This window comes from Narcine bancroftii, chromosome 4 (assembly GCF_036971445.1).
Source record: "Narcine bancroftii isolate sNarBan1 chromosome 4, sNarBan1.hap1, whole genome shotgun sequence".
Lineage (NCBI taxonomy): Eukaryota > Metazoa > Chordata > Chondrichthyes > Torpediniformes > Narcinidae > Narcine > Narcine bancroftii.
In genome coordinates this window covers 98,746,668-98,770,705 of record NC_091472.1, presented here as the reverse complement: position 1 = coordinate 98,770,705, position 24,038 = coordinate 98,746,668, and the positions used below count along the sequence as shown (strand labels likewise).

At 39.3% G+C, this 24,038-nt stretch overlaps 2 protein-coding genes across 5 annotated transcripts in view; one reads left to right on the top strand and one right to left on the bottom strand.

Moving 5' to 3' along the window:
* The window catches only part of wtap (WT1 associated protein), a 67,049-nt gene extending 46,190 nt beyond the window's left edge, over positions 1 to 20,859 (bottom strand). Inside the window, exons 1-4 of one of the 4 annotated variants that reach the window (XM_069932159.1) lie at positions 20,279 to 20,367; positions 19,546 to 19,659; positions 15,998 to 16,035; positions 15,843 to 15,898 (exon numbers count right to left, since the gene is read on the bottom strand). In XM_069932159.1, coding sequence (XP_069788260.1) covers positions 15,843 to 15,898; positions 15,998 to 16,027 — 86 coding nt within the window. In that variant the 5' untranslated portion in view covers positions 16,028 to 16,035; positions 19,546 to 19,659; positions 20,279 to 20,367. Of the gene's footprint in view, positions 1 to 15,842; positions 15,899 to 15,997; positions 16,036 to 19,545; positions 19,660 to 20,231; positions 20,369 to 20,823 lie in introns of those variants that run through there. The other 3 variants (XM_069932160.1, XM_069932158.1, XM_069932161.1) reach the window with 3 other exon arrangements.
* sod2 (superoxide dismutase 2, mitochondrial) overlaps positions 20,434 to 24,038 on the top strand; it is a 37,949-nt gene continuing 34,344 nt past the window's right edge. Inside the window, exon 1 of the mRNA XM_069932162.1 lies at positions 20,434 to 20,737. Coding sequence (XP_069788263.1) covers positions 20,709 to 20,737 — 29 coding nt within the window. The 5' untranslated portion in view covers positions 20,434 to 20,708. The remainder of the gene's footprint in view (positions 20,738 to 24,038) is intronic.

Below are 24,038 nucleotides of genomic sequence, written 5' to 3'. Positions count from 1 at the left end.
TGCTGAAACTCAGGGAGTTGAAGTCATGAGCTCAGTGAGTCACGATGAGCTCAGAGCATGGATCAACAGTTGGAATTGCAACATTATTGCAATTGGAAATGTGGTTGAGTGAAAGGCTTAATATTCAGGGGTTATAGATGTTTCACAGGTGATGGAAAAGGACGCAAAAAAAAATTTGCTGATTTGGGAGAGCATCACACAGGATATAGAGCACATCATAGGTGGATTATCAATGAGGGTAGAACTTAGTTACAAGAGACAGAAGATCAACTATGATCTTATTGAACGGAAATGCAAGTATCAGGGCCGAATGGCCTTTGCCTATTCTTATTTTTGATGTTATATGTCAAGACATCCAGCCACGGCTAATTATTTAACGAACTATCAATATTAATTATTAGGATGAGAAAGAACAACTCCTTTACAACATCAGCGATCAAGACCAGACCTGGGTTTGAATCCTATGCTGTCTGTAAGGAGTTTATATGTTTTCCCCGTGTCTGCATAGGTTTTCTCCGGGGGCTCCGGTTTCCTTCCATCATTCAAAATCATACTGGAGTGTAGGTTAATGGGGTGTAAATTGGCAGCATGGATTCATAGAGCCGAATCGGCTTTTACAGTGCTGCATGTCTAAATTTAAAAATAAACTTAGCATTGTGTTTTGTGGATGACACTAAAATTAATGATGTAATTGACAGTGAAGGTCATCCAAGGTTACAACAGGATTTAGATAAACCGGAAAAGTGTGCCAAGGAATGGGAGATAGAATTTAACTCAGACAAGTGCCATGTAATGCAGTCTGGTTGCTAAACCTAGGCAGAACTTGCACAGTAAATGGTAGGAGCCTAGGCAGTGTTGTAGAACAAGAGTACACGTTCATAATTCCCTGAAAGTGGTGACAGAGGTGGACAGGATGGGAAGGCTTTCTTCACTTCATTGATCAGGGTATCAAATACAGGAGTTGGGACATGAAGTTATGAATGCACAAAAAGGTGAGTCCACTCTTGAGCACAGTTCTAGTCACCTGGCTACTGGAAGAAAGTCATCAAGCTAGAAAGTGCGCTGAAAAGATTCACAAGGATGGTACAGAGATTTGGGACAATAATGAGAGACTGACATTTTCTCCCCCCCCCCCCAAGAGAGCATAGACAGTTATTACCTCAGACGTAAATAAAATCACAAGCCGCAGAGATAAGGTATTTGGCCCAGGACAAGGAGTTTAAAATTGATTCAAGTTGTCAAGGGAAAGATTTAGAGGGGCTCAAGGGACCATATTTTCAGAGGGTGGAGGGTATGTGGAATAAGCTGCAAAAAGTGGTAGACATTTGCCTTTTGTGTAAATTATACTCAAGTTGATGGAAAAACGGAAAGAGAAGATAAACAAAATATAAAAGGGCTACGCTGAACTATATGACTTTAAATATTAATGGAATACATAACCAAATTAAAAGGAAGAAACTACTAAATTTAAATGAATAAATGTATTCCATTAGAAAAAATAACATATAGGTTAAGAAATAATATTGAAATATTCGAACAAGTATGGGAGCCTTACATTAAATACAATAGCGAAAACCTACCGGGGACAAACATTACCTAAGTTGATGGAAGGAGAAGGAAAGAAAAGAATGGACTCAGTAGAATTTCTGGTGTATTTTTGTTGAATGACAACATTGTCTGACTGGCTTAATGCAACCTAGATTGTATACCTAAAATGGTTGAGAGGGGGGGGGGGGTGGGGGGGGGGTGTCTTGGGAGGAGGGAGGGAGAAAAAGTCACTGTATATGTGTGAAAAAGAAATAGTGTATATCATGGCTAATGTGATTTATGGTGTGAAAAATAAAAAATTTTAAAAAAAGAAAAAAAAAGTTGTTAATGTGATTTAAGCCTTTCAATGCACCTGTATGTTGTACTTATGCACGTGACAATAAATTCTTCATTTATTCAACTGCAATGTCTGAAAGACATTTGGACAAAAACCAGATTGGACCAGGTTAGAGCTAGATTAAATAGGGGAGAAGGTACCAGAACATATACTTTATAAGTGGGATGAAAAACTGGTGCAACATAGAAGTTCACCAGTACTGCACCAGCTGCTCAACATTTGGAAGAAGATTCACGTAGAAAGAGAAAAAAAAATTACTACCAACTACCAAAATTATTATTGATGCAAAATCAACTAATCCCTTTCACAATAGATAACCTTTCCTTTAGAGAATGGGAGAGAAAAGGGATCAAAAGAATAAAAAATTGTTTTTTGGGAAATAATTTATTATCTTTTGAACAAATGTTAACTCACGGTACAATGTTTGCATACCACCAACTGAAAACCTACTTAAAGGACAAATTGGGAAGCAGGCTGAGGTTACCAGAAGGAAGCAGCTTTGAATATGTGATTACAGACACAATGATAATTAAAAGATTTATAACAAACATGTATATCAAGCTGCAAAAGAAATAGAACGATGAAATAAGCTGTAAACCCAATCAAAAGTGGGAACAAGATCTAAACAAAGATTAAAAAATGAAAAATGGGAAAGCTATGCTCCAGAACTATGAGAAATACAATAAACACGAGGTTACGCATGATACAATATAATTCATTACACAGGCTATATATCACGCCCAAAAGTTAAGTAAATGGGACCCAACAGTATCAGATAGATGTTTTTGCTGTAAGAAGGAAACGGAACAACAGTATATGCAATTTGGGCATATGAGAAAGTGGAAAAGTTTTGGGAAGATCTAAATCAGGTATTAAATAAAAATCACAAAAAGCAACATACCAAAAATTTCAGAGATCTTTTTTTCTAAGTAATATAAAAAGTAAAGAACTAGGCCTCAAATTGGATGAAGGACAAAAAAGATTTATTATGATAGCCTTAGCTGTAGCAAAAAAATGTATAATGTCAACCTGGAAATCAGAAGAGAGCCTGAGAGTACAGCAATAGTACATAGAAATGAATAAATGTATTCCATTGGACAAAATAACAATTTAAAAAATAAAGTCACAGTATTCAAACAAATTTGGGAACCGTACATGGAACACAACAGAGAGGGCCTACTGCGGACCTCCACCCCATAAAATGATAGAATGAGAAGATGACGAAATGAACTGACCCAGTGTGTAAAAGTAGATGACACAATTTTCTTGTACATTTTCATTGTATGATGACATTGTTTAATGGGTTTATTGTATATATTGAATGTTTAGTGGGTAGGGAGGGGGGTGGGAAGGAGGGAGGGAAGGGAATGGGGAAAAAGGGGAGAAAATGACACTGTGTATATTCAAGAAGGAAATGTTTGTGTGTATTTTGGTTAATATGGTTCATAGTGTGAAAAATAAAAAATAAAAAAAGACATTTGGACAGATATTTTGATAGGAAAGGTATAGAAAAATAAGGGAAAAATGCAGGTACATGGTACTAGCTTGGAAAGTCAATTTGGTTGGTTTTGACAGGTTGGGCTAAAGAGCCTGTATCCATGCTCTTGGATTCTATAAACTAATGTGGTGCGAAGTCAACTTATCTAAACCATATGAACTCTATCCCGAGCAGCTGCATGAATGGTGATGTGAGTTTCCTACCTATATAAACACTGCAAAATTTATTATTTTGAAAACAAAACTGCAAAGATATTAATTTTCAATTGAGCAACAGTGAAAGCAAAGAACTGTTGAGAAAATTCTACATTATTATAGTAACAAGCATTGAGGTCATGTGAATGAGCAAAGATGTGGCACATATAGCATAACGTGGGAAATCATGAAATTGTCTATTTTGCAGATAGACAATTTGCTTCCTAAATGTAATGGATGCTTTCTTCTTTCTCTTAACTAGCTGCCTCACCTTTACCTACCATCTTTCTCTGCCTTAACTTGTGTAAATGGATCTGGGTTTACCAGTAAACCTTTCTCATAAAGCAAATTCTGCAAGTAATTAGGAAAGCTAAAATAGTGTAATGTTATTATTTATTGCTAGGATACTTGAATATACAAGTATGGAGACAATGCCTAAGTCACTAAAGGACATTGATGAGACCACATCTGGAATTCTATATACAGTATTCATCTCCTAATTTAAGGAATGTTATTGTATTGGATGTTTAGTCCTGCCACAAACAACTTGCCATCTGAAGGTTGAACAGATTTATTTTCAATCTGTTTGAGTTTGTAAGAGGAAGAGAAGACTTGATTGAAATAACTCTTTGCTGCAAGAGGAATAGATGGGGGAGGAGTTTGTCAGTTGTGTCCAAGGATTCCTAACACAGTATGTGGACCAGCGACCAGATGAGACCATACTGGATCTCGTACTGGGTAATTGACCTGGTCAGATTACACATCTTTCAGAGTGGGAGCATTTTGATGTTAGTGACCACAACTCCCTGAGCATTAGCAAAGCTATGGACAAGGATAAAAGCAGACAAAATGATAAAGTGTTTAATTGAAGATTGTCAAATTATGATGGGATGAGGTAGGAACTAGGGAGATTAAATTGGAAACAGATACTCTCTGGAGAAAGCACAGATGTAATATGGAAGATGTTCAGCGACCACTTGAATGGGGTTCTGGATAGGTTTGTCCCACTGAGGCAGAGAAAGATGGTAGGTAAAGGTGAGGCAACTAGTTAAGAGAAAGAAGAAAGCATCCATTACATTTAGGAAGCAAAAAAAACAGGAAGGACTCATGAGAATGATATGGTAGCCAGGAAGGAACTTAAGGGGCATGAGAAGGCCTTGCAAGTAGGATTAAGGAAAACACTAAGGCATTCTATGCGGACATGACAAACATAAGGATGACAAGAGTGAAGGTAGGGACATTTAAGGATAAAGGAAGTAACATGTGGCTGGAGGCAAAGGAAGGTGGGGAGGTCCTAAATTAATACTTTGTTTCAGCATTCACCAGAGAAAAGGACCTTGGTCAAGGCAAAGTCAGAAAAGAACAAGCTTAGGTGTTGGACAATGTTGATATTTTAAAAAGAGGAACAAGGGAGAGTTCCCAAGTTGGATCTTTCAGCTTGAAAGATCCCAGGCTGCTATGGGAAAGGAGGGAAGACATTGCTGGGGCATTGGCTATAATCCTTTTGTCCTCCTTGGCCACAGGAGAGGGGACAGAAAATTGGAGAATGGGAAATATGGTCCCCTTGTTTAAAAGACAGGATCCATGAATATTTAGAATACAGTCATCTCAGGGATAGTCAGCATGGCATTGTGAGGGAAAGGTCATGCCTCATGAGCTTAATAGTTTTTTTCAAGGAGGTAACAAAATAAATTGATGAAGTAGGGTGGCAGAAGTGGTATATATGGATTTTAGAAAAGCATTTGAAAAGGTCCCCCCGGGAGACTTGTTCAGAAAGTTTTGAGGCATAGGATCTGTGAAACGATATAGACAGGATCGAGTTGGACAGAAAAGTGTCAGTGGAGTTCAATCTGGATGAGTGTGAGATGATACATTTTGGAAAGTCAAACTTGAAGGCAGAGTACATGGTTAATGGTAGGATACTTAACAGTGTAGAAGAGAGGGACCCCTCAAAGTTTCTGCAGATTGATAGGAGAGCTAAGGCCTATGGTATGCTGGGCTTCATTAATTGCTCAATTGGTGCAGGTATAAGAGAGCAAGGCTTGCTTTTAAGCTCTTGATCACCTTTAGAGTCTGTAGTTGCCATTTTTCAACACTAGGTCCGAAAGTTGTGCCAATGAAAGACAAAGAAGACATTATGAGGCGGAAAAACACGAATAAAACAGTAAGAGACGTCACCCAAATCTTAGGATTGCCAAAATCAACAGTTGGAAACATCATTAAGAAGAAAGAGCAGGGGGGCGTGGCAAGATGGTGTAGGGAGCGGACGTGCATTCCCGGTCTCCCCCAGGCAGTTATATAAATACCCGTTTTAAGAATATTTCTTTTCTGTTAAAAGTCTTTGTTTTGTTTATCAATTGTTTTTAGTTTAAAATGGCAACAAAGATTAAGGAAAATAGAGTTCAAATACAGAACAAAACTACACTCTCCGACTTTGGAAGAAACTCGGCCTACTTGTCCAGACAGAACCACGGAGTCAAGGCTGGAATTTTCTTAAGAACGGAGCTCATTAATTGGACTGTCGGATAAGCTGGCCTTGGACACCCCTCTGAAAGATGTTTAAAATGGCAACAAAGATTAAGGAAAATAGAGTTCAAATACAGAACAAAACTACACTCTCCGACTTTGGAAGAAACTCGGCCTACTTGTCCAGACAGAACCACGGAGTCAAGGCTGGAATTTTCTTAAGAACGGAGCTCATTAATTGGACTGTCGGATAAGCTGGCCTTGGACACCCCTCTGAAAGATGTTTAAAATGGCAACAAAGATTAAGGAAAATAGAGTTCAAATACAGAACAAAACTACACTCTCCGACTTTGGAAGAAACTCGGCCTACTTGCCCAGACAGAACCACGGAGTCAAGGCTGGAATTTTCTTAAGAACGGAGCTCATTAATTGGACTGTCGGATAAGCTGGCCTTGGACACCCCTCTGAAAGATGGTGATGAATATTGATTTGAAATGTTTTATGAAGATAAATTGCAGTAATTGGGATTGGTTGCCCGTGAGTTTTAAAAATCCAGATAACATTAAAGTTTATTAGTGATTTTTTTTGGATGGAATATCGGAAGGATGAATTTATTATCTATAAATACAGAACAAAATTACATTCTTTGACTTTGGAAGAAATCTGACCTATTTGCCCAGACAGAGCCGGAGTTGGTGCTGGAATTTTTTCAAGAACAGAACTTATTAAAGTTGATTTCGGACTCCTTTTTGAAAGATGGCGACGAATGTTGATTTGAAATATTTGAAATATTTTCTGAAGATAAACATATATATGGAACTCCTTGACCTGCAATAAGGTTTATCAGTGATTTTTTTTTGGATGGAATATTGGAAGAGTGAATTTATTATCTGTGAGTATGCATACATTGCAAACAGATTTTAATAGTTTTGAAAAGGTTTTTTTTTTTAAACTAAACAACAAGATCAGTTTAATATTGAGAAAATTGGAAAAAAACAGAAACTTTATTATTAAATTTGGAAATTCAGTAGAAAGAAACTATGAACAAGATTGATGATTTATAAAATTAAAGTCGAAGGAGCAATGTCCAAGAAGAGTTAAAAATTTTGAATAAGTTTTTCTTGAAAATAAACAGTAATTTCAACTTAACATTGAGAAGATTGACAAAGTGGAAAATTTGGTATTAAATTGGGAAACACAGAAGAAAGAACTTATGAATAACATTGATGCTTTAGAAGATCAAGACCGAAGGAATTATGTTCAAGAAAATTTTAAAAGATTTGAAAAAAACTTTTTTGAAAGTAAGCTACAAATTCAACTTGAGACTGAGAAGAATGGAAGATTTGGTGTTGAACTGGGATGTTCAGAGGTGTTTTAATTCAGTGGATGAAATTCAGGAAGACTTGAAAAAAAAAACTTTTATTGATTGTAGACAATGTTTAACTCAGTGTTGGGAGGGTGGAAAGGGTACAAAATTTAATATCAAGTTTGGATTTTCAAAAAAGAGTTTATGAATAAGATTGGTTAAATTGATGGACCGGGGTTTTATGGATATAAGAAATGATGATTTTTCGGTTTATACGTGTATTTTGTCTGCCTGGGGGGGGGAGGGGGGGTGAGGGAGTGGTACTTCTGCTCCCAAAAGTCATATGCCACTTGTGGTTTATACCACACCCATTTGGGTTTTTGGGAATTAACCACCACAAGGTGGTTTCCTAAGGGGTTAGGGGAGGTGGGGGGTGAAAATTTGAAAATTATTTAGTATCTATTATGTAATATTATACTAAGTCAATTTGAAATGAATGTATGGAGATACTATAAATAAATTTCGAAAAAAAAAAAGAAGAAAGAGCATACAGGTGAGCTCAGTATTCACAAGGGGACCTCTATTGCTGATGACAGAAGAGTTGTCATCATAATGAAGAAAAATCCCCAAAAATGTGTTTAACAGATAAGAAACACTCTTCAAGAGGCAGGTGTGGATATGTCAACGACTAATGAAGTACAAAGGCCACACTGCAAGATGCAAATCTTGGAAAAGGTGGTACGTTTTGAATCTTGGGCAGTTTCTCCACACTTTGCTCTTGCCATCACTCTGATACAGGTTAATCTTGGGTCTCCGTCCACAGATCCTGTTCCAGAATTCTGCAGGCTCTTTTAAATAATAATCCAACCATCCTTTCTGTGGCTAATGGTTTACATCTTGCAGTGAAACCTCTGTACTTCTTTGCATGAAGTCTTCCGCATACATTAATTATTGACATTTCCACACATTCCTCCTGAAGTGTGCTTCTGTTCTGTCGGACAGGCACTTGGGCATTTTTCTTCATTATCGTGAGTATTCTTCTGTCATCAGCAGTGAAGGTCTTCCTTGGAAGACCAGTCCCTTTCAATTACTAAGCTCACCAGTATACCTTTTCTTCTTAATGATGTTCCAAACTATTGATTTTGGAAATCCTAAGGTTTGGGAAATGTCTATTACTGTTATATTCTTGCTTTTCAGCCTCATAATGGCTTCTTTGACTTGTGTTGGCACAACTCTGGTCCTCGTGTTGAAAAAATGGCAACGAGACTCTAAAGGTGATCAAAAGCTTAGAAGCAAGCCTAGCTCTTTTATACATGCATCAATGAAGCTATTAAACATACCTGAGTAATCACAATCACCTGCGAAGCCAATTTCTGGTCACCTAACTACAGGAAGGATATCAGTAAGAATGAAAGAGTGCAGAGAAGATTTACTAGGATATTACTGGGTCTTCAGGAGTTGAGTTACAGGGAAAAGTTTAAACAGGTTAAGACTTTATTCCTTGGAGTGTAGAAGAATGAGGGGAGATTTGATAGATGCTTACAGAATTGAGGGGAATAGTCATGAGTAAATGCAAGTAGGCTCTTTCCACTTAGGTTAGGAGAGATAAATACGAAAGGACATGGAATTGGGGCAGGGATTTCCAAAGTGGTCGATATTGACCCTTCAGGGTTGACGGGAGAGAGATCGAGGTTTATTAAGCTTTTGCAGTTGAAAGCAGGGGCGAGTCTATTTAAATAGCACCTACAGCAGAGATCCCCAGCATTCAAGAGTTGGCCTTGGTAGCTACCTGCTGTATTTGGCTTTGGATGGGGAGGATGCATGGAGTGGAGAAGAAATAGGTGAGAGTGTTCTTTGTATGTGCCACCCCCCACACCCCGGTGTGTGTACTCCATGCCTGGAGTCGATGAGGGATCAAGGATTCCTTGAAGGGGGTAGATGGTCTAAAAGGTTTGGGTGCTCCTGCTTTAGGGTGAAAGGGGAAAAGTTTAGGGGGAACTTCTTCATTTAGAGTGATGGGAGTATGGAATGAGCTACCATCTGATGTGGTAAATGCAGGCTCACTCTAAGTTTTAAGAATAAATTGAATAGATACATAGATGGGAGAGGTCTGGAAGGTTACGGTGGGATAATATTTCGGCACAGAATAAAAGAGTCGAATGGCCTGTTTCTATGCTGTTCTATGGTTCTAAACAGACTAAAACTATCAACTTAAAAACAGTTCTATTGATGGGGCAAAATACCAGCCTGGCTGTACTGCTTGATTCATTTGGGAACCAGTGTTCTTGTGAGCTGCAGAACTAAATAAGTTAAATCAATTTTAAACTACCAGTAAATATTGGGTCATGGACTGAAGCTGTAAATCAAAGTAGAGCTAGAGAGAAAGGCACCAACACACTAAATGACTAGAACAAGGAGGGACCAAAATTACAAATCTAAGAGCAAAGGCTTATGAAAAAAAAGGACAAAATTCTTATCTTAATTCTTGAACAGAGAGCAAATAAAGGCAAACAAGTGCAATCCCATAGCCATTACAGAAACAGTGAAACGGGATTGAACAGTATGGGACCCAAATAGTGAGAGAGACGATGTAGGAAAGAAAGGAAGCTATGAAAGATGAGGGAATTGTTTTGTTAATTAATGATGGTTAGTGCAAATTAAGAGCACACAATTATGCAAAAATGGGTGGCAGGTCAGAGAAATGGCAAAAACAAAATGAAGAATGATGAAAAAAAATCAATTAAAAAGAAAAAAAAAACAAGATAAAGACAGCCAGAAATGAACTGGTAAACGTTTTTAAAATCGATAGTTAAATAAACAACTGAGCACTGATTCTACTGGTAAGCCAGGGGAATTAAAAATGGAAAATAAGGAGATGCCAGATGCACAAGGAGTATTTTGTATCAGCCTTCACTATCGAGGAAACAAGTAATCTCCCAGAAATAGCCATGGCTTGGGAAATGGAGAGGAAAACTCTGGAAGATTACAATCACCAAGGAAACAGCATCGATCAAACTGCTAATTCCAGGGACTGACGAGTTGACACCATCCTGGGTTTCTAACAGGAGTGGGTAGTGAGATAAATAATACACTTCAATTTTCCAAATTTCCCTCAATTTAGGAAGGTTCCATTCGATTAGAAAACAACAAATATAATTCCTTTACTCAAATAGGGAAGAAAAGAGAAATAAGAATTTATGGTCAGTTAGTTTGACATTTAAAGAAAAAAATAGTGGAAACAATTTTTAAAAATTCAAAACAATTAAGTCAACATGGTTTATGAAAGGAAAATGCCATTATTTAAAGTAAATTGTGCTGTGAATAAAGGGAACATGGTTATATTTGGCATAGATTCCTGAAGGCATCAAAGATTATTGCAGAAAATAAAAACTCACGGTGTAGTGATTGACATATTAACTTTATTACAAGACTAATTGGTTAACAGATATGAATGTCTATTTTTTCTGATTGAAAATATGCAATGGAGTGTGCCACAGATATAATTGTCAGGAAACCAACATTTTATATTTTTAACTGATGCTACAGTTGCTAAATTTGCTGATGACACAAAAAAAATTTAAACCATGAAGACTTAGGGATGCTACAAAGGATAAGTGAGTGGGCAAAGATCTTGAAAATGAAGATGTGAAATAATTGATTATCCAAATAGTGAGGCATTGCAACGCTGGAATTCTGGGAGATGCAAGCTTCCTCCTGGTGTGCTGGTACAGCAAATAATTTGGAAAGCAAACGGAATATTATTACTTATTTCTCAGGGAACCAAGTACCAAAATAGGAAGATTATGTTTCAGTTGGATAGGGCAAGATGACATTTGTAATGGCAGATATAGTATTGGCTGTTAATTCATTGAAAGCAAGTTTGAATTCACTGGAGATTGATAGACTGAAATGGAATCTGATTTAAACATGCAAGGTCTTGGCAAGATGCAAGTGGAATCAATGAAAGTAGAACCAGGGATCACGGTTTAAAAATCTGAAATTGCAATAAGGCAAAATGTTTTCTCTTAAATGTTAAAAATATTTTTTCAACAGGTTGATAAATTCATGAGAAGGGAGGTGAAAGATCATCATGGGTACAAAACTGTGATATTGAAGAAAGCCAGAGCAACTAAGATCACATTAACTGAGTGGCACAGCAAGCTCAAGGTGCATTTGCCTTTCATTCTCCATTCTCATCATCTCTACTCATCAGATTTTATGTTGGCAGCCTTTGTCTTTTAATTACCCACTCCACCCTGTATGACTCATCTTGGTCCTCTCTCCCTTTGCCTGGGACTTTCCAGTCCTCTGCCTCTGTTCATCATGTTTCATCTCCGTCTAATTCACGAATGCGCAACTGTCTCATCCCTTCACACACACACTGCTTCTGTACTAACTTTCCTTAGTCCTGATGAGTTTCTGTTTGAAAGGTCGACCATTAATTTTCTCCCACTCAAACCATAGAGCATTACAGCACAGAAACAGGCCCCTCCAGCCCTTCTAGTCTGTGTCAAACCATTTTTCTGCCTAGTCCCACTGACCTGCACCCAGTCCATAGCCCTCCATCTCTCTCATGTCCATGTACCTGTCCAAATTTATCTTAAATGTTAAAATTGAGCCTGCATTCATTACTTCAGCTGGCAGCTCATTCACATTCCCTCTACTTTCTGTGTGAAGAAGTTCCCTCTCATGTTCTCCCTAAACTTTTCCCCTTTCCCCCTTAACCCATGTTTTTATCTCACCTCCCCTCAGTGTAAAAACCTACATTTACTCTACCCCCCTTATAATTTTAAATACCTTAATCAAATCTCCCCTCATTCTTCTACACTGCAGGGAATAAAGTCCTAACCTGTTTAACCTTTCCCTGTAACTCAGTTCTGAAGTCCAGGCAACATCCTAGTAAATCTTTTCTGCACTCTTTCTATCTTATTGATATCTTTCCTATAGTTTGGTGACTAATATTGCACACAACCCTCCAAATTTGGCCTCACCAATATCTTGTATAACTTTATCATAACATCCCAACTCCTATATTCAATACTTTGATTTATGAAGGCCAATATGCCAAAAGCTCTCTACAACCCTATCCACCTGTGACACCACTTTTAAGGGGTTATGTATCTGTATTCACAGATCCCTCTGTTCTACCATACTCCTCAGTGCCCTACCATTTACTGTGCATGTCCTTTCTTGGTTTGTCCTTCCAAAATGCAACACCTCACAATTGTTTGCATTAAATTCCAACTGCCAATATTTAGCCCATTTTTCCAGCTGTCCAGATCCCTCTGTAAGCTTTGAAATCCTTCTTCGCTGTCTACAATGCCTCCACTCCTAGTGTCATCTGCAAACTTGCTGATCCAATTTATCACATTATCATCCAGATCATTGATTATAGATGATAAAAACAACATCTCAGCACTGATCCCTGAGGCACACCATTAGTCACAGGCCTCCAGTCTGAGAAACAATCATCCACCACTATTCTCTGGTTTCTCTCATCCAGCCATTGTCGAATCCAGTTTACTACTTCACCACGAATACTGTGTGTCTGAACCTACATGGGAACTTATCAAAGGCCTTACTAAAATCAACGTAGACAACATCCACAGTCTTTCCTCCGTCAACTTTCCTGGTAATCTCTTCAAAAAACTCTAGAAGATTGGTTAAACATGACCTATCATGCACAAACCAAATGTTGACTATCCCTAATCAGTCCCTGGCCATCCAAATAATTGTATATCCGATCTTTTAGAACACCTTCCAATAATTTACCCACTACTGACGTCAGGCTCACTAACCTATAATTTCCAGGGTTACTTTTGGAGCCATTTTTAAACAATGGAACAATGTGAACTACCTTCCAATCCTCCTGCACCACACCTGTGGCTAAGGACATTTTAATTATTTCTGCTAGAGCCCCTAGAATTTTGACATTAGCCTCCCTAAATGGTCCATGGGATATCTTATCAGGCCCTGGAGATTTATCCTTCCTTATTTGATTCCATGACCCCACTGTTTGTTTTCCTTACTTCCCACAACTCTGTGCCTCTTTCCTGAGTGAACATTGATAAAAAAAACATTTAAAATCTCCCCATCTCTTTTGGATCCATACAAAGCCGAGCACACTGATCTTCAAGGGACCAATTTTATCCTTTACTATCCTTTTGCACATAATATAACCCTTAGAAATTTGAGCTTCCTTGTAGAAACCCTTAGGATTTTCCTTCACATTGTCTGCCAAAGCAACCTCATGTCTTCTTTTAGCCTTCCTGATTTCTGACGAGGTTTTTCTTGCATTTTTTATTCTCCTCAAGTACTTCATTTGCCCATATATTCTATACACCACTCTCTTCTTCCGAAGCAGATCCCCAATATCCATCAAAGACCAAGGTCCCCTATGCCTGCTAATCTTGCCTTTAATCCTGACAGAGCATTGAAAGTCTATACTCTCAAAATTTCACTCATGAAGGTCTTCCACTTACCTCACACAACCTTGCCCAAAAACAACTTATCCCAATCCATGCTTCCTTGATCCTTTCTCTTTCCTGAAAATTGGCCTTTCTCCAATTTTGAATCTCAACCAGATCTATCCTTCTCCATAATTAACTTGAAACTAATGGCATTATGATCACTGGACCCAAAATGTTCCCTTACACATAATTCTATCACCTATCCTGTCTTGTTCCCTAATAGGAGATCCAGTATTACACTCTCTCCAGTTGTTACCTCTATATTTTATGTAGAAAACTTTCCTGAACACATTTGACAAACTCCAAGTCATCCAGCCCTTTTACAGTATGGGAGTCCCAATCAATATGTGGAAAGTTAAAATCTTCTACTATCACAACCTTATGTTTCCTGCAGCTGTCTGCTATCTCTCTCTACTGATTTGTTCCTCCAATTCCTGCTGACTATTATGCAGTCTATAATGCAGCCCCATGAGTGCAGTCATATCTTTCCCATTCCTCAGCTCAACCCATATAACCTCAGTAGACAAGCCCTCTGGTCTGACTTGCCTGAGCACAGCTGTGATATTTTCCCTGACTAGCAATGCCACTCCTACCTCTTTTACCACCCCCGATCTATTGTGTCTAAAGCAACAGAAGCCCAGAACATTGAGCTGTCAGTCCTGCCCCTCCTCCAATCAAGCTTCACTAATGATCACTAATGCTGCTTGACCCACTGAGTTTCTCCAGCAGATTGAGTTTGGCTGCACATTGAACTAAGTTATCCCTCTGGCGACAATTATTTTTACACATTGTCATGTTACAGACAATTAAAAATTAGCTATGGCAATTAGCATTGGAGCTGCTGTTATGGCTGCTCTCCCGCTAGTGTGGATCCATGGAGAGCGGAAACAAACAGCTTCTCAGCAGGTTTCTACCTATGGCTCTGTAGATCTTTTAAATGGCCTGTTAAAAGGAGCAGATACTGGTTTATTTCAAAATCCTGCAACTTTCAACAGGTCTGGCCCAAGATGGTGGCAGCTGTGTTTGGCAGCAGGGCACCAGAAAACGGTGAGCCCCCCCACCTTTGAGAAGAAGCAGAGATGGCCAGTGACCACAGTGGCAGAATAGTTAGGGGTTCTGCGGCTGAAGAACACACAGGTAGCAATCGGTTTGTGAGCAAGTCGAGGAACCCACGCAGGCTGAGGGCAACTGCAGTCAATGAACTCATACTAGGCTGCAGACTGTTGGAGATTGGCTGAAGGGGTACCAGTTATTGAAAAACTGGGATGCAAGATGGTGCTGAGGGCATCAAAGGCTTCCTGATCAGGTCAGAGGTCTGAATTATGGAGCTCCAGTTGCCGAAGGTTTGGACTGAAGACTGTGTGCCTGCAGAGGCTGCAGGAGCGCTAGAGGTGAATGATTCCTTATGGCAGGCTAAATGCAATTTTGTGCAATATTATATCTCTTTTATTACATGACAATAAAATAATCTTCAATCACATCCCTCAAAACCAGTCTGAATGCATTAAATGTTGTGATTGTACTTGCCTCTACCTCTTCTACAGCTTGCTCCACATTACCACCACCCTCTGTGTAGAAAAATTTGCCCCTCATGTTCCCAAAATGTTTCTAGTATAAAAGTAGCAATAGCAATGGACCCTGGATAAAACACAGGGAGTCAACAAGTTGCAGAAATTTAAGAGTTTCCTTGTCTATAACATGGGAGTTAAAAATCAGTCTGAATTGATGACCTAAACAGATTAAAATAAGCAATCTGACCATTTTTCTGGCTGTTCCAAAATATTCTCACAGTAAAAGACTAAATAATATTTATCAGTGGGAGAAATTCCAACAAAGGTACTATTTGCTTCTCCGGAAGAGACAAAATTGTTAATGGTCCTGGTTTCAATCACAATCCAGTAATTAAAAAGAGAAAATTTGGAAAGGCAATTTAAATAATGTCTGGTTCTATTCCAAAAGAAAATAAGGGCATGCATGTTAAACTGTTTCTACCAGTTTCAAACTTTATTTCACCAATCATTACCTGGAACACAACTCATCGCGGGACAGAGTCTTGAAGTCTGATTCACTTAAGCGAACCTATTTGTGAAATAAAATAAGCCATCATTATTGTCACCCAAGTGATGAAAATATTCCTTTTTAGAGGTTTATAGAAAATATATATTCCTTTGTACTTACCTTCTTAGGCAGAGGTTCTTCATTGGTCATTCTGATTTCTGAAAAAAAAGTTGGTAATTTAAAAATCTAAACAGCACATTATCTTCTTTTAATTAGTTAAAAATTATACATTCATTATGGATTTGGCACAAACAGCACTTATACTAGAGAAGGAGAAATTAATTCTGGAATCAGAGTCATACACAACCACAGAAACAAGTCCTTTCACTCATCAAGTACCCAATTGCGCCAATTCTATATTAATCTCATTTTATCCTCCCAACATTTTTCCACTTACTTACACACTTTGTGATGCAAAACAAAATCCACTTGGCTGCAGAGAGAATATGCAAAGACCACACAGCTAACATCCAAGGTCAGGATTAAACTTGCATTCAATGGTGTTTGTTGTGAGGCTTTGACTAACCACACCACTATACCCCCTGAAAATTCTGTCAATATACTACTCTCAATTTCACATAGAATAACACATCTTACTTTCAGTATTGGTCCTGCCCCTAAAATTTCATACATCTCAGAATAGGGTGAGCAAAATCTCCAACTGCAGTTTGATCATTGCAGTTCAGAATGACCAACAAAAAAAACAGAACTCCTTTCCATATAATCTCAAGAAAATTTCACATCACTAAAATTCTAATGGGAAAACAAATTACCTGTCTCAAAGTTCACAAATACACATGAATCACATAAAACTGAAACTTCCTACTGGAAATTGTCCAATACTTTCTTCATCTCTGATCCTAATCTGAAAAACTTTGGAAACTAAAGAAAATAAGTAGTTATCCGGAATTCAAGCAACTCGCAAAAAAGAGGAAAATAAATAAATAAAAATTGAGATTTAAGTTCTCTGAAGTAATACATAAACCTTTGAAGATGGGAGAAAATATTCAGCTGGCAGAGTGCCTTGGTTATGCTTTGCTTGTAGCAAATTGTTTGAATAAAATGGCATCACCCAGGATGCTAGTTGATGCTACCCACCATTAGGGTGACTCTTAAGTGTCTCCTTATCCCTGTTTAGTAAGTCTTTATCTTTAATAGTAATATTATTAAGTATTTTAGCAAAGCTTTATCTGTAAACTTGTGGGAGGGGTAATTATCTATATAATTGTTCATCTTTTGGGCGGCTTCATGGAGATCCAGTGACAGTTAAATATTTTCAACAAATGTGATTGAAAATAAAGTAAAATTCTTTAAAGTTTATATATTCACGCAAGTGAAGTTTGTTCATTGCAAATATTGTTTATTTTTAATGCAGGTGTATTAGGCATTGTAAGATTGAATCTCAAGTAACCAGAAAACTTGTTTATCTGACATCTACCAATCCCTGTAGGTGCCCGATAAAAGTTTAACTTTAAGAATATTGCAAAGCCCTTGTTCATTTCAACCAATGAACTCATTTGTTTCATGATCATGGTCACAGAAGGACTTCCTGAATCCCTGTAGAACAGAAAAATAAGTTGATGCAGAAAGGAAGACACACATCAACAAAAGCTCAAAAATTTACATATACAGAAAATGGCATATGTAATACAAGGAAGGAAATTACAAAAGTTTAGTTTGGCAGTTTTGAAACATTTGAAGTTACAGAAATATCCAACTATTAGCATCTTGGTATTCATGAATAGTACAAAGTATATAAGAAAATAGACAAGCCATTTTTTTTCCCCCAGGGGCTTGGGATATAAAACTAAGGAATCCTTTCTACAAATGACCCAACTTTCTAATGGCCAACAAATCAATCTAATGCCTTTGATTCAATTCACAACAAAATGGTTTGACCCTTCAGATATGCCATTAATTTTAACACCAGATATAGATTAATTTCCTGGTATAATTGTTAAACTCTCTGCCACACAGAGGCATAATCCTAAATGGAGAAATTAAGGCTCTATAATTCCTTGAGTCGGCTCTATTATCTAATAAAATAATTACTTATCTATTCTGGACCTCAATTCAATATTCTTGCCCAATCATTTATCCTATTGTCCAAACATTCTCACTATACTTGATAGTGTCCACAGCTCTTTGTTGAGAACCCTCAGGAGAAGGAATTCCTTCTCATCTCATGGAAAACAGAGAATCCTTGAAATACCAAACAGCAGCTGTGAGGAAAAAGAGTAAACACTTCAGATTAATGATCTTTTATCAGCTTTGCATTTTGGTTCTAGCTCCACAAATGCTTTCTCACCTCATTAATATCAGATGAGAATTAAGATTACAAGTTATTTAGGCACAGAAGTCATTTAGATTTACAATGACAACTGTCAAAAGACCATTTGAAATTTCATTGAATGGTGGAACTCTTAGGGATCATCAAAAGGACTAGTTAGTGCTCCACTATTGACACCTCAGCCCATGACTTCAGTTCCAATGACTCAAGTTTTGGAACTCACTTTTCCAACTTCTTTTAAGATTGTGCATCAAACCTGGCCATCTTATATTTCCTTAAAACAGGATTCCAATCCTCTTGCACGTGCCCATCTTGCTTCTTCTGATAGCCAGATATAATAAGGATATTAACAATTTATCTTACCAACTTTTGGGAAGTGGGAGGAAACTGGAACACCCTGGGGAAACCCACATTGTCACATGCAGAGCATACAAATTCCACAAAAGTGACCCAGAGGCAGCACCAGTAGTCAGATAACTGAATCTGTCAGGTAGCAGTAGCTCTACTAACTTGGTCACAGGGCTGCCCACAATCATTCACTCAACCATTGTAACATAGGATGCACAGATTTTTCTGGTTTCCACTCTTGTGAAATGTTTTCATGCTCTAAAACTGCTATATAAATGGACATTCCTGCTCACATCAATTGATTTTCAGAATGAAGAAAGATACCAGCCAATGGAGGTGATCATGTAATAAGCTAGAAAATATTCAAAGGAGACTATATTGAGTGTTTAGGACAAGAAAATTGCAGACATCAATAAGAATTCATCAATCTGACTGAGACACTTTGGAAGTGAACAAGGGAAGATGAAATATACAAAATTATTCAGGCCCTAAATATATAGGAAGGATATTTTCTTTAGGAAGGAATGACAAAATATATGAAGTTTACAGGGGAATTCTGGACTTTTAAAAACCATAGAACAAGAAAGTTTACAAACACTCAAATTATATTTAAAAACTAATTGAAGAACCATGACTTTGAAACCCAATTACTGGAAGATACGATTAAGAACAGAAACAAAAGAGAAGGTGAAAGGTTATCAATCTGCATAATTTTACTTTCCACCCAGAGACTCTGCCTGATCTCCTGAATACCTCCATCCTTGTGTTCTCTTCTTTCTCCCCCCCAACTCACTCCGAATGTCTTTTTTTTTGAAGTGTATCATCCCACATCAACTATTTTAGACCACAGTACCAAAGTTAAACATAACAACACTTTGAAAAACAAATTTCTGCCGATGCTGAAATGTGATTAAGACTAGAACATGCTGGACAAATTCATATGCCTGTCATAATTTATTGAAAGAAACAGACTCGAAATTACACATCTAATTAAAGGCCATCGAATCGAAAAATTAACTCCTCTCCTCACAATTCGAGTATTTACAGCATTTTATTCACTCCGGCACATCAGAAGAAGGTGGAAACGGAATCTCCCGCCCAGGATCCAAATGTCAACAAAAGAATCATCCCTCCTCAGGCCATCCTGCAAGAAATTGCTGGTTTTAGCAAATCACCACCATCTCAATTCAGGCTCATGCCTCTGAACACCTCGCATCAAGGTTACTGCTTTAGGAAACCCAACCACAAACCCCCCAAAAAACCACCCTGGGGATTTAGAATAAACGAATTATTTTTCTCTTCAAAGAAAGCAAGTTCCACAGTAGTGTATGGCATGCTCCTCCTCTCAGTAGTGAAGCCACAGCCAAGAGAAGAAAAAAATCCTCAGTACAATGCCCCTCCACCGGGCGGCAGCTGCAACACAGACAGCCCCGCAGCAAGCTTGCTGGAGGATCAGGCCGCCGCCTGCTTCGGGCCTGCCCACAAACGGAGGCTCCGGGCCTTTGAACTCAACAATGAATCCAAACACTTCCGGCGCCGGCCATCTGTAGGATGGAGCCACAATGTCGACACAAACCACACGGTCCCCGCGAGGCCTCGGTGTGGCCGGGGTTGGGGGGGCCGTCGCGCTCTTGCCGCTCCCCGGGCTCGGCCCGTTCTCAAACAGCGACATAAAATGGCGCCGACCGGCACGTCGCCCCACCCGCTGACTCGTACTCCCTCTTGCCGCCCCCTTCGCCGAGGTCCGGGACAACTCAACGCACCGCTTCGAAAGCCGCCCTCCGCGGCGCTCTTCGGTGAGGTGCGGGCGGACACCGAGCCAACGATTCAGCCGAGCGAGGCGCCAGCAGCCGTCCGCGCCGCCATCTGCAGAAGGGAAGAGCCGTCCGCGCGCTGCCGGAAGAGGCGTGAACGCGCACAGAGCCGGGGTGGGCGCGGTTGGGTCAGCGAGCAGCGCGATCGGCGCCTGGGCTGCGGAGAGGCCGATTCGCGACAATGACCTCCAGCGAGACTCCACGGGCGACGCTGACGACAAGGCAGTGAGCAGCTCCCGCCAGCCACCCCTTGCCCCCGGCTCCCTGGAGTTCACGTCCGGGTGAAGGGGGTGGGGCCAGCGGGTGCCGAGCCAGAGGCTGCAGCTCCCTCCTTCCCCTCTCTCTCCGTGTCCTTGAGCGGCGCACGGACCCCGACAACATGTTCCGCAGATTCGGCCAGCTGCGCAGGTGAGTCTTACCGCCTCAACCAGCGGTGGCCGGGGCCCTGTCCGTTCCCACACGGTGGGAGTGTTCTTTCGGCACGCTCTCCTCACCCTTTCCTCGCCAAATCCTTCCATTTCTTTCCCTCCTTGCCCCCTTCCTTGGCACGGAAGAAAATGGGAGGATAAGATGAATGACCCTGAGACTCCCAGCCACGATGTTCCTCCGTTTGGCTAGACAGGGCGTTTAAGAAAGTAAAGCGTGGTTTCTTGTCAATTTATGGTTCGTAACAGGCACAATAAAGTAAATACAATTGCAACATTTAAGAGGCAGGAACAGCTGGGATTGGAGGGAGAGGCAGATATCCTGTGTGGTTTAAATTGGCATCATGGCCAGCACGTGTTGTTGAGGTGAAAGACCTGATGTTGTATTGACAATATCATGTTTGCCTTTTGTATCTGTCCAAGGTGGACCTTGCCCCTTAAATCTCTTGAGAGGAGGAAGGGATTAGAAACCCTAGACATAATAATCGAAAAAAAATTGATTTGCATTTGAATGCCACTTTCCTCCATGAACACTATCATAATGTGCTGAGTCAACTCATTTTTTTGGCTGGACAAACAGAAATACTGTAAGATTGGGCTATGATGTTCTAAGGGATCAAAGCAACTTGCACTGGACACTTAGGAAGTCAAATGGGTTGTTGGGCAATGCAAGAGAATTTGAGTATCTTGCTACATTTACATAGATCTTCAGTGATATTTTTAGAACTTTTTAGATTTGCACAAAATACTAAACTTCCTAATCCAATGACATCTGCAAACAAGGATAGAACCATAGAAAACTACAGCACATAAACAGGCCCATATACTCTAAGATGAACTACTATGGACTATATCTGCACCTGGACCATAGCCCTCCATACCCCTCCTATTCATATACCTATCCATATTTTTCTTAAATGTCAAAATTGATCCCAGATTCACCACTTCAGCTAGCAGCTCATTCCACACTCTCACCACCTCTGTGTGGAAAAAAGTTCTCCCTAATGTGCCCCTAAACATCTCACCTTTCGCCCTCAACCCATGTCCTCTCATTCTTGTCTCAAACTCAGTGGAAAAAGCCTTCTTGCAATTATTCTTTCTCTTGCTCTCATAATTTTATATACCTCTATCAAATCTCCTCTCATTCTTCTGTGCTCCAGGGAATAAAATCCTAACCTATTTATCCTTTCCCTGCAACTCAGTTCCTCAAGTTCCAGCAACATCTTTGTAAATTTTCTCTGCACTCTTTCAAATTTATTGATGTCTTTCCTGTAGATAGGTGACCAAGGCCAATGTGTCAAAAGCTCTCCTTGCGACCCTATTGACCTGACATGCTACTTTTAGGGCTTTTAAAATCTGTATTCCAAGATCCCTTTCTTCAACTGTACTCTCCTGTACCCTGCCATTTACCATGCATGTCCTACCTTAGTTAGTCCTCCGAAAGTGAAGCACCTCACACTTTTCAGCATTAAATTCCATCTGCTACTTTGCAACCCATTTTTCCATCTGATGTAAATCCTGCTACTATAAGCTTTGAAAGCCCTCATCGCTGACTGCAGCACCTCCAATCTTTGTCATGTGCAAACTTGCATGTCAAATTTACACATTTTAATTCAGATTGATGATATAGATGACAAACCACAATCGACCCAACACCAATCCCTGATACTCACCACTCATCACAGGCCTCCAGTTAGAGAGGTAGTCATCTACATCTACTCTCTGGCTTCTCCCACAAAGCTAGTTTAATCCAATTTACTACCTCACCCTGAATAGTGAGTGACTGAACCTTCTTGAATAACTTCCCACGTGGGACCTTGTCAAAGACCCTTCGAGAGTCCATGCAGATAACATCCACAGCCTTTCCTTCATCAACTTTCCTGGTAAGCTCAAAAAACTCTATAATTGGTTAAACACAACCAGACATGTTGGCTATCCATAATCTGTCCCTGTATATCCAAATACTTGTATATCTAATCTCTTTAGGATACATTCCAATAATTTATCCCACTGGCCTATTATTCCTGGATGATTCTTAGTGTTTTTCTTAAACAATGGAACATTAGTTATCCTCTAATCCTCCAGCACCTCACTCTAAGGAGGTTTTACATATCTCTCCCTGGCACCTGCAATTTCTACACAAGCTTCCTTCAAGGTCTGGGGCAATTTCTTGTCAGGCTCTGGGGATTTTACCCTTATTTATTTCTAGACAGCAAATACCTCCTCCTCTTTAATCTGTACAGGTTCCATGACCTTGCTGTTTGTTTGCCTCACTTCTATAGACTGTCCATCTCCTGAGTAAGTATAGAAAAGAAACCATTTAAGATCTCCGATCTCTTTTGACTATACATATCCTACCACTCTGATCTTCAAGAGGACAAACTTTGTTCTATGCTATCCCTTGCTCTTGATATAGAATACTACAGCACAGTAAAGGTCATTTGGCCTTTGATGTTCTGCTAATCTATATAATCCTACCAACAAAAAAAAACAACCCTTCCTATTGTGTAACCCTCCATTTTTTTCTTTCGTCCATGTACCTGTCTCAGAATCTCTTAAATTCCCCTAATGTTTCCCCCTCCACCACCCCTGGTGAGGTATTCCAGGCAACCACAACTCTTTTTTAAAAAAAAACTAATTTACACCTGATGTCTACATCTATCGAAACCCTTTGGATTTTCAATCTTGTGTCTTTTAGCTCTCCTGATTTCCTTCTTAATTGTTTTCATGCAATTTTTAGAGTTAAGCACCTCATTTGTTTCTTGTTGCCTATACCTGCTGTACACCCCTTTCTTCTTTTTAACTAGAGCTTCAACATCCCTGAAAAACCAAGGCTCCCCTTAATATTCCTCAAAAATCAAGGTTCCCTATGCCTGTTAACTTTGTCTTTATTCCTGACAGGAACATTTAAATTTCACCTTTAAAGGCCTCCCATTTACCAAGCACACCGTTGCCAGAAAACTACCTGTCGTAATCCATGCTTACCACATCCTTTCTCATTTCCTTAGAAACTCAATCTGAGGACAAGATCAATCCTAATCCATTATTATCTTGAAATTAATGGCATTATGATCACTGGACCCAAAGTGTTCCCCTATACAATCTTCTTTCACCTGTCCTGTCTTATTCCCTAATAGGAAATCCATTTTTGCTCTCTCGAGTAGGACCTCTACAAATTGATATATAGCAAACTTTCCTGAACACATTTGGCAAACTAACCCATCTAGCCTTTTTACAATATGGAAGTCCCAGTCACTATGTAGAAAGTTAAAATAACTATTGTT